This window comes from Polypterus senegalus, chromosome 5 (genome assembly GCF_016835505.1).
Source record: "Polypterus senegalus isolate Bchr_013 chromosome 5, ASM1683550v1, whole genome shotgun sequence".
Taxonomy (NCBI): domain Eukaryota; kingdom Metazoa; phylum Chordata; class Cladistia; order Polypteriformes; family Polypteridae; genus Polypterus; species Polypterus senegalus.
Genome location: NC_053158.1, coordinates 76,097,595 through 76,109,610, shown reverse-complemented (window position 1 = coordinate 76,109,610; position 12,016 = coordinate 76,097,595). Strand labels below are relative to the sequence as shown.

The following is a 12,016-nucleotide window of genomic DNA, read 5'->3' as shown; positions in this document are numbered from 1 at the left end:
CATACTATACAGTGGTGTGAAAAACTATTTGCCCCCTTCCTGATTTCTTATTCCTTTGCATGTTTGTCACACAAAATGTTTCTGATCATCAAACACAGTTAACCATTAGTCGAATATAACACAAGTAAACACAAAATGCAGTTTTTAAATGATGGTTTTTATTATTTAGGGAGAAAAAAATTCCAAACCTACATGACCTGTGTGAAAAAGTAATTGCCCCCTGAACCTAATAACTGGTTGGGCCACCCTTAGCAGCAATAACTGCAATCAAACATTTGCGATAACTTGCAGTGAGTCTTTTACAGAATTGTTGTAATTCAGCTTTATTTGAGGGTTTTCTAGCATAAACCGCCTTTTTAAGGTCATGCCATAGCATCTCAATTGGATTCAGGTCAGGACTTTGACTAGGCCACTCCAAAGTCTTCATTTTGTTTTTCTTCAGCCATTCAGAGGTGGATTTGCTGGTGTGTTTTGGGTCATTGTCCTGTTGCAGCACCCAAGATCGCTTCAGCTTGAGTTGACGAACAGATGGCCGGACATTCTCCTTCAGGATTTTTTGGTAGACAGTAGAATTCATGGTTCCATCTATCACAGCAAGCCTTCCAGGTCCTGAAGCAGCAAAACAACCCCAGACCATCACACTACCACCACCATATTTTACTGTTGGTATGATGTTCTTTTTCTGAAATGCTGTGTTCCATTTACGCCAGATGTAACGGGACATTTGCCTTCCAAAAAGTTCAACTTTTGTCTCATCAGTCCACAAGGTATTTTCCCAAATGTCTTGGCAATCATTGAGATGTTTCTTAGCAAAATTGAGATGAGCCCTAATGTTCTTTTTGCTTAACATTGGTTCCGTCTTGGAAATCTGCCATGCAGGCCGTTTTTGCCCAGTCTCTTTCTTATGGTGGAGTCGTGAACACTGACCTTAATTGAGGCAAGTGAGGCCTGCAGTTCTTTAGACGTTGTCCTGGGGTCTTTTGTGACCTCTCGGATGAGTCGATTCTGCGCTCTTGGGGTAATTTTGGTCGGCCGGCCTCTCCTGGGAAGGTTCACCACTGTTCCATGTTTTTGCCATTTGTGGATAATGGCTCGCACTGTGGTTCGCTGGTGTCCCAAAGCTTTAGAAATGGCTTTATAACCTTTACCAGACTGATAGATCTCAATTACTTCTGTTCTCATTTGTTCCTGAATTTCTTTGGATCTTGGCATGATGTCTAGCTTTTGAGGTGCTTTTGGTCTACTTCTCTGTGTCAGGCAGCTCCTATTTAAGTGAGTTCTTGATTGAAACAGGTGTGGCAGTAATCAGGCCTGGGGTGGCTACGGAAATTGAACTCAGGTGTGATACACCACAGTTAGGTTATTTTTTAACAAGGGGGCAATTACTTTTTCACACAGGGCCATGTAGGTTTGGATTTTTTTCTCCCTAAATAATAAAAACCATCATTTAAAAACTGCATTTTGTGTTTAATTGTGTTATATTTGACTAATGGTTAAATGTGTTTGATGATCAGAAACATTTTGTGTGACAAACAGGCAAAAGAATAAGAAATCAGGAAGGGGGCAAATTGTTTTTCACACCACTGTATATCCAGCTTTACACGAGCTATTAATTCAGAAATGGGTTTTGAACAAGTTTAGGTTGAATAAAGACAAAGTAATTATATAGTTGCATCTAACAGAACTGAAACAGAGACATTCATAGTGTTAAATTCTCTAATCATTAATTTATAATCTTTATGTTTACCTATGGGCAGCACATTATGGAAGTTGCACATTATGGAAGTTGCACATTTTCTTCCTGTCTGCATTCGTTTTTTCCCCACATACTTTGTTCTTGTTTTTCTCCCAAATCTCAAAGACATGCAGCATAGGATAATTGACAATATTAAATTAGCCTGGAACAAGTGGGCTTAGTGTATCTGTGTGAGTGTGTCATTTGATGGAGTGTTCACCCTTTAGGGTTCGTTCTTGTCTTTTGACTGTAAGATAAACTTTCCATCCATCCATTATCCAACCTGCTATATCCTAACCGGAGGGTCACGGGGGTCCGCTGGAGTCAATCCCAGCCAACACAGGGCACAAGGCAGGAAACAAACACGGGCAGGGCGCCAGCCCAGTGCAGGGAGCACACACACACAAAGCACACACATTAGGGACCTAACCTGCATGTCTTTGGACTGTGGGAGGAAACCAAAGTACCTGGAGGAAACCCACACAGACACAGGGAGAACATGCAAACTCCTGGCAGGGAGGACCCAGGTCTCCTAACTGCGAGGCAGCAGCGCTACCCACTGCGCCACCGTGCCGCCCAAAGTAAAGTCCTATAAGCAAATACTTTAAACTCAGCATCTGAGCCAAGATTCAAATCTGAGACTCTGACAATGTGAGACAGTAGCACTGACACTCCACAACATCATGTTAACATCAACCTTATGTGTTTTTATATGCAGATCGATCTTTTTATTTCTTTCTATTTGCTGATAAGCCAATACTGTTGTATTTAAGTCACATTTGTTACAATTTATCGATTGGTCTGTTTTGTGTATTTGATGTTTTCAGACAATTGATACTGCTCATTAAGTAATGTTTCTGAACAAATTGTAGAAATTTATACTCACTTCAGGAAATTAAACTGAACAACAGACTGTTGTATGATTAATTAAAGTTCTAGTAAATCAATTAGTTTAATTCATTAACAACATTTGTTCAAGAAGAGCAGAGCTAAGGTGCAACTGAGCAATTTTTAAATCCTATGCACACTAGTGAAGGTATTCAAATAAACCAGGAGCCTGGATTGTTACGCTTTAAAACACCATTTCACAGAAAATAACCTTGAAGTATGAATGTTTCACCTATGGAAATAGTTTGCACATAAATTAAGCAATGAAGGCAAGGCTTTGACATACAAAGCCACAAATTATTTTTAGGCATCAATAATAAGTTGGAGGAGCAAAGTTCAAAGTGTTACAGTATCATTAGAGGACATTCCCAATAGTTACTGCTGTTGTTGGTTTGGTTGTTATCCTTGAAAACCTAATTTTGAATGTTGTAATTTGTTTTATTTAAAATTATTACTTTTTTATTGTAGTTTTAAATGTTTGCATTGAACCAGCTAAGGGTAGGGAAGGCTGCAGGGATCTGTGGTATCTGGGGTAAACTCCAGGCAGGTGGTAAAGCTGCCCTTCTTGCGTTGCAAGCAATCATTGGGTGCCATCCCAACTGACTGGAAAGCAGGACTTGTTGTCCCTGTTTGGAAAAGGAAGAGTGATCACCTGGATTGCAGCAACTAAAAGGGGGTGGTCTCTGTGCCGAGTAAGGTCCTTGCTAGTGTCATCCTCAATAGGATCCGTGATCATTTGCACATCTACCAGTTAACACCTAAGAGGTCTACCATTGACTGCATCCTGGCACTGAGCATTCTCATGGAGCGCTAATGCGAATATCGGCAGAGTTTCTTTGCAGCCTTTGTAGATTTTCATAAAGCATTCGACTCAGTTGATCAAGCTGCCCTGTGGGACATCCTGAGGCTTCTCAGGATCCCCCCAAGGTTGCTGGATATCGGCCTGTACACTGATACTGTAGTGCTGTGCAGAATGGAGGTAGAACTCTGATTCTGGGGTTCGTCAGGGGTAGTTATTGCTTCTCCTCTGTTGAATGCATACATGGACAGGGTGTTGGGCAGGGTTGAGGGGTCCAGCAGCTGTGAGGCTTCTGTTGGTGTTCTGATGTTGACTTTGCCGATGATGCTGTGATCTTCGCAACATCAATGGAGGCTATGATCAGTACTCTCAAGAGACTAATCAAGGAGTCTGAGTGTCTGGACTTGTGAGTGTCCTGGATAAAAACCAAGATCCAGACCTTTAATGACCTCTTGGGCACAGCCATCAAGAGTGTGTCTGTTTACGGAGAGTGTCAACCTTGTCAAGGGGATTACATACTTCGTAATGTTACTACGTACATTCATGTGGCTCTTCCTATGAAGTCAGTAGATGGACTGGAAGACCATGGAGGGTGAGGAGTTCACTGGGTAGGGGTGTGTGGTGCTCCTCATAGCTCTGCAAAAGGATGAAGATCCAAGTGTATAGAGTCCTGGTGCTTCCTGTTTTGCTATATGGTAGCGAGACATGAATACTTTCTCATGGCCTGAGTTGAAGACTGAATTCATTCGGTGCTGCCTTTCTTCAGAGAATCCCTGGATACTACTGGTTTGACTTTGTGTCGAAAGAGCGGTTGCTTATGGAGTCCCAAATGAGGCACATTACCTGCATTGTGAGGGAGCATTAGTTACAGCACTAAAGCCATGTATTGCGATTCCCCAAAGGTAATCTGGCTCACAGGGTCCTCATTGTTGTAGACCTGAGCAGCTGGACCAAGCCAAGGGGACGCCCATGTAACACCTTGCTGCAGCAGATAGATGGTTATCTCCGAAAGGGGGAATGGACCGTGTGTCTGCCTGGTGGGTTGCCAACCCGGATCCCAAGCAGTTTCCTCATGTGGAGGGTGCTGCAATGTGCTGTACCAGTTTGTGCTCCCACACCTAACCTGACATGACCTTTTAAATCTATTAATAATTTCCATGGTATCATGAAGACACCATTAGTTTAGGGTTTGCTAGCATTTTCAGAGTTACGTTTGCTTGTAGGATCGTGTTGCTAGCTACATGAGCCAGTGGGTACATGATGTGTGACATCATTGCACCACTGCTACAAATCATGGTTGTGTACACAGACATGTGACCAAATTTTGGATCCTCTAAAACAAAAACTTTTGATAGCATAATGCTAAATAAATTTGAAAGAAAAAAAATAAGGAAAACAAAAGGTGGCTTAGATATAGATTTTTAAAGACATACAACCCCAATTCCAATGAAGTTGGCACTTTGTGTAAAATGTAAATAAAAACAGAATGCAATGATTTGCAAATCCTTTTCAACCTATATTCAATTGAATACACTACAAAGACAAGATATCGAATGTTCAAACTGACAAACTTTATTGTTGTTTTGCAAATCTTCACTCATTTTGAATTTGATGTCTGCAACACGTTCCAAAAAAGTTGAGACAAGGGCATGTTTACCACTGTGTTATATCACCTTTCCTTTTAACAACACTCAATAAGCGTTTGGGAACTGAGGACACTAAATGTTGAAGCTGTGTAGGTGGAATTCTTTCCCATTCTTGCTTGATGTACAACTTCAGTTGCTTAACAGTCCAGGATCTCCGTTGTCGTATTTTGCTATAATGCGCCACACATTTTCAATGGGAGACAGGTCTGGACTGCAGGCAGGCCAGTCTAGTACCCACACTTTTTTACTACGAAGCCACGCTGTTGTAACACATGCAGAATGTGGCTTCGCATTGTCCTGCTGAAATAAGCAGGGACATCCCTGAAAAAGATGCCGCTTGGATGGCAGCATATGTTGCTCCAAAACTTTTCAGCATTGATGGTGCCTTCACAGATGTACAAGTTACCCATGCCATGGGCACTAACACACCCCCATACTATCACAGATGCTGGCTTTTGAACTTTGCTCTGATAACATAAGCTGCTGGTATTCGGCCTTGCCGCTTATGTGCAGAGATTTCTCCAGATTCTCTGAATCTTTTGATGATATTATGGACAGTAGATGATGAAATCCCTAGATTCCTTGCAATTGTACATTGAGAAACGTTGTTCTTAAACTGCTGGACTAATTTACCCACCCAGTTGTTCATAAAGTGGTGAACCTCGCCCCATCCTTGCTTGTGAACGACTGAGCCTTTTGGGGATGCTCCTTTTGAACATTCCTCAGCTTTCCCAGTCTTTTGCTGCCCTGTCCCAGCTTTTTTGGAATGTGTTATAGGCATCAAATTCAAAATGAGTGAAGATTCGCAAAGCAACAAATTCAGTTTGAACATTAGATATCTTGTCTTTGTACAGTAGTGTACCCATTGAATACACAGTAGGTTGAAAAGGATTTGCAAATCATTGCATTCTCTTTTTATTTATGTTTTACACAACGTCCCAACTTCATTGGAATTGGGGTTGTAAATTTTGATTTCAATTTATGTGTGCAATAGTATCATTTTGGTGAAACAAATTGTGGACTATCATGTTTCACACTTGTCTATATTTCTGACTATTCTTTGATCGGCCCAAAATGAGAATATATAAATCTCCACCGATCAAACTCGTTTTTAAGGTTGTCTGGACCTGCCATTTCCATGCATGCACTATACTAATTCAAAGTAATGACTACTGCCAATGTGCAGCTATTTGTAGTAAAATTAATCCAAATGTAAAAGCCATGTGGTGTTCAATAATTTTCAAACAGGTATGCCACACATAGTGATTCTGAATTTGTTTTGTGCATTCAACATCCTTCTGTGCTGCTGAATTATAAATCCTGTAAATACAGCAATGTATTCACACATTATATCTTCAGCAAACAGAAGTAAGATCAGTAGTACGAAAAGCAACCCACACTTCCCACTGCACTTCGACCTATTGAATGTTTGAATGCAAATGTGTAACATTCATGCAGGACCTGCACAGAGATTAAGTGGTTTAGCAGACAATTTTGTATTCATGTCTGTGATGCATGGCAAAATTATACATAATGAGAAGGATTATTGATTGATTTCCCTTTTCAAGAACACTTGTCATAACATGAAGACTGAAGTTTCATTGACAAACAGCCAGTACTGCATGAACTTTAACAAGTGACCTTTTTAGATAAAACGTATTTTTTGATATTTGGGGAGTCAAAAATTGCACATTTTGACATTGTTTCCGAGCCTTTTAGGTAAAATATAAATTTTAGAGAGTTTTTAGAGAGACATAAGTAGCACATATTGACTTTATATCTTTTGTTCTAGACAAAATGGTGCACCAACACGGAATGGTGCAGTAACTCTGTGCTTGTTTCTAGCTACTGCTCACCACTAGTGGAGTTTGTGATTGTAAATGTAGACCTTTTTATTTGCCTCGGGAATTCACCATCATCCACATAATCGGAGTTTACATACCTCCCAGTGCTAATGCTAAGGAAGCGCTCTGGAAACTGTACAACGCCATCACAGACATACAGAAAACACACCCGGATGGACTGGTTATTGTCACTGGAGATTTCAATCACACAAATCTCATGTCAGTGCTCCCTAAATTCCATCAGTTTGTGGACTTTGCAACGAGAGGGACGAACACGCTGGATCTTATTTATACAAACATCCCTGCCGCATACCGGCCGGAGACCCGCCCCCACTTTGGAAACTCAGATAACATCTCTGTCATGTTAATTCCAGCATACAGACTGCTCGTCAGACGCACCAAACCGGTTCTGAAGCAGGTGGGAACCTGGCCAGCAGAAGCCATCTCTGCTCTTCAGGACTGTTTTGAGTGCACTGACATGTTTAGAGAGGCTGCAACCAACAGCGACTGTATCAACTTAGAGGAGAAGTGCATTGATGACGTTACTATCTCTAAGTACATCACTGCACTCCCCAACCAGAAACCGTGGATTACAGAGGAAGTGCATGTACTACTGAGGGCCCGGGATTCTGCCTTCAGGGAAGGTGAAGAAATCACCCTGAGAACAGCGAGGGCCAAACTATCCCGCACCATCAGAGCAGCAAAGCGTGCACATGCACAGAGAATCCATGGACTTTTTCCATATGACAAAGACGCACGGAGCATGTGGAAAGGCAACCAGGCTATTATTAATTAGAGGACAACACCTCACCTGTGACAGTGACACCTCCCTTCCAGATGTGCTGAATAACTTATATGCACGGTTGGAAGCAAAGAACAACGTGGTGATGAGGAAGACCACATCTTCTCCTATCGACCAGGCATTAAATCTGACTGTGGCCGATGTGAGAAATACTCTACGAAGAGTCAACCCACGGAAGGCTGCACGACCAGACAATATTCCTGGCAGAGTACTAGGGGAATGTGCAGACCAGCTGGCAGACGTTTTTACTGACATCTTCAACATCTCCCTGAGCACCGCCATCGTCCCAACCTGCTTCAAAACCACCACCTTAGTTCCCGTGCCAAAAAAGTCACAAGTGTCCAATCTCAATGACTACTATCCCATTGCACTTACACCCATCATTATGAAGTGCTTCAAGAAGCTTGTCATGAGGCACATGAAAACCCTGCTGCCCCCATCACTGGACCCCCTGCAGTTTGCTTACCACCGGAACCATGCAACAGATGATGCATTAGCCACCACTCTCCATCTGGCTCTTGCTGATCTGGACAATAAAGACACATACGTTCGATTGCTGTTTATCGACTTCAACTCAGCATTCAACACAATCATTCCTCAGCAGCTGACGGAAAAGCTGAGCCTGCTGGGACTGAACACCTCCCTCTGTAACTGGATGCTGGACTTCCTGACTGAGAGACCTCAGTCAGTAAGGATTGGAAACAACATCCCCAGAAACACCACACTGAGCACTGGAGCCCTTCAAGGCTGTGTGCTCAGTCCATTATTGTTCACACTGCTGACTCATGACTGTGCAGCAACAAACAGCTCTAATCACATCATACAATTCACAGATGACATGACTGTGGTGGGTCTCATCAGCAACAGCAATGAGTCAGCATACAGAGAGGAGGTGCAGTGGTTAACAGACTGGTGTAAAGCCAATAACCTGTCTCTGAATGTAGACAAAACAAAGGAGATGATTGTTGACTTTAGGAAGACTAAGAGTGAACATTGACGGCTCAACTGTGGAGGTCATCAATAGTACCAAATACCTGGGTGTCCACCTGGCAGAAAACCTCACCTGGTCCTACAACAACAGCTCCTTAGCCAAGAAAGCCCAGCAGCGGCTCTACTTCCTACGTAGGCTGAGGAAAGCCCATCATTCACCAGCTATTCTAACAACATTCTGAGCATCCTGAGCAACTGCATCACTGTCTGGTTTGGAAATTGCACGGTCAGGGATCGCAAAGCCCTACAACAGATAGTGAAGACAGCTGAGAAGATCATCTGTGTCTCTCTTCCTTCCATCATAGACATTTACATCACAGGCTGCATCCTCAAAGCCACCAGCATTGTGAATGACCCAACACACCCTTCACACTCACTGTTTACACTCCTGCCATTGAGAAAAAGGTACCAAAGCATTCGGGCCCTCACTACCAGAATGTATAACAGTTTCTTCCCCCAAGCAGTTAGACTCCTGAACACTCATGGACCGATCTGATATCTGATATATGTGTTCTGTTCTGCAGTGTTGCCCATGTTAGCACATTTGACTCAAATGCATCTTGTTATATATTATGTGTCTTTATGTTATGTGTCGCGGATTCTTTGTTGTCCTGTATTCTATGTAGCACCATTGTCCTGGAGGAACATTGTTTCGTTTCACTGCATGCTGTACTACTGTATATGGATGAAATAACAATAAATACTCTTGAAACTTGAAACTTGAAAATGAAATTCATTAGTTCTCAGTTTTACTCTACCTCTTGCCTTTAACTGGCTTGTTGTTGCAGGGTGCCCAGACTCCTGAACCAGAAATTGAGGCTTCAATGTAATACCCAACCAGCTCCTTTGCATTCTTAGATTCCTCCCAGGAAACAACCACAGATGTGTCTGTATTGCGTGTTGGTATAACAGCTCCCGGAGACTTGGGAATATCTACAAAACATTATGATGAAATTTTAGTACAGGGTAAAATTGAATTTTAATAAAAAACAGAGCATGTTTGATATTCTCAAGCTGAATGTTTTTGTAACGTTATATATATCAAACTTTTCAGCTCATAAAGCTTAATTTTTTGACATTATTATCAGTTTAAGGATCCTTCTAAATCACATCTACTATTTGTAGCAACATCTGTTAAGTACAAGATGAATCTTACATTTGGTATCATCAAATGGATGTGTCGGGTCTTCTCAGGGGTGACTTGATGATTTCTTATATTAGTCAAAAACAGTGGAGAGTTACAAAATGTTTCACACAAAGTGTTTAGGTGTTTTAATCCCAGTCAATTTCATTTGCCAAGTTTTTTTTTAAAAAATCAAAACCACATTGCCATAGACATCAAAATCTGTCTGAAGACAGACTGGAAACAGTTGGAATATTCAAGATCTTTTAATTTGTGTGTAAAAAATGGAAATCTTATTCTGTAAAAGGGAATCTTCTGAAAGGCATCAGAATCAAAATTTGACTATAATCAGTTGAGCTGTTCACAAGGTATGCATTTCATAGATGAATATGACATGTGTTATGATAAGATAAAAATGTTTACCCATGCCAAAAATGTGTGCATTCTTCAAAACTTTAAACTCAGACTATCAACTCTATTACAATTCTTTCTCATTTCCTACTTAAAAATGTTTGTTTAGAAAAAAGTAATATTAATTTAAATCACCAGAGGGCAGTATTGTAAAGACTACAATGCATTAAAAAGTAATACCAATTACAGGTTTTTCAAGTATCTACAGGAATGAACTAAGTTTTTGATAAATGTTTATGCACCTAATGTTGATGATAAGGAATTTATACAAAATTTATTTGCATCCATTCCCAATCTGAACACTCATAAACTTATAATGGCTGGGGACTTTAATTGTGTTCTAAATCCACTTTTAGATAAGACTTCCTCCACAGGGGGAACGGCAACTAACACCGCAAAGATAATTACAAAGTTTATAACTGATCACAACTTATCAGATCCCTGGAGGTTTTTAAACCCAAATTCAAGAACATATTCTTTCTACTCACCAGTACATCATTGCTACTCAAGGATTGATTACTTCTTTATAGATAATAACTTCTTGCCTAAGATTAAATCTTGTAAATACGATGCTATTGTTATTTCAGACCATGCTCCGATGATCTTGGAGCTGAAATTACTAAGCCCCATACACTCACCCGCAGATGGCGTCTCAATCCGCTTCTATTAGCTGACGAGAATTGTACTGAATTTATATCCAAACAAATTGAATTCTTTCTAGAGACAAATACATCCCCTGAGATCTCTGCAGGAATACTCTGGGAAACTCTTAAGGCCTTCTTAAGAGGACAGATTATCTCATATCTTTCCCACAGAAATAAATCCGAAGCGAAGAAAGTAGCAGAGATAAAAAGCGAAATTACTAAAATAGATGAAGAACATGCCAGACTACCAAGCGAGACTCTACATAAGAGGAGGCAGGCTCTACATTCAGAATTAAACCTCTTGACAACTAAAGAAACCGAACAACTAATTTACAAATCCAGACATCATTATTATGAACATGGAGAGAAAGCTAATAAGCTTTTAGCGCAACAAATTCACAAGCAAGAAGTGCAACGCAATCTCGTAATTACTAACACGAATGGAGATAAAATCATCGAACACAAAAATATAATGTGCACTTTTAGAGACTACTATAAATCCCTATATACTACTGAGTTTAAAGAAGACAATATACAATCTAATGCATTTCTGGATAAATTACAGATACCACAAATTGACGCTATTAGTGTGGAGGAGCTCGATAAACCTCTGTCATTATCAGAATTACTGGATGCTATAAAGTCACTCCAAGGTGGAAAAGCAGCAGGCCCTGATGGCTACCCTGCAGAGGTTTACAAGAAATTCTCCGCTCAGCTAGCTCCCTCCTATTAGCAACATTTACAGAAGCCAGAGATAACCAATCTCTTCCACAAACCTTTCGCCAAGCACTAATCACTGTCTTTCCAAAACAAAATAAGGACTTATTACAATGTGCATCATACAGACCAATTTCACTTCTGAATAACGACGTTAAAATACTCTCTAAAATCATAGCTAGAAGGATGGAGAAAGTGCTCCCTCAATAATATCACAAGACCAAACTGGATTTATTAGGGGCCGACACTTATCTTCAAATCTTCGACGCCTGTTTAATGTAATATACTCACCAACTAAATCAAACACCCCAGAAATATTATTATCATTGGATGCAGAAAAGCATTCGACATGATTGAATGGAAATACCTTTTACTATTTTGGAGAAGTTTGGGTTTGGCCCAACATTTGTGCATGGA

At 40.7% G+C, this 12,016-nt stretch overlaps 1 protein-coding gene across 4 annotated transcripts in view; it reads right to left on the bottom strand.

Annotated features, from left to right (window-relative positions):
• Positions 1-12,016, bottom strand: part of LOC120530374 (M-protein, striated muscle-like) — a 151,468-nt gene that overhangs the window by 70,635 nt on the left and 68,817 nt on the right. For all 4 annotated transcript variants that reach the window (XM_039754834.1, XM_039754835.1, XM_039754836.1 and 1 more), the window contains exon 16: positions 9,463-9,637. In XM_039754834.1, the coding sequence (XP_039610768.1) occupies positions 9,463-9,637 (175 nt within the window). The remainder of the gene's footprint in view (positions 1-9,462; positions 9,638-12,016) is intronic.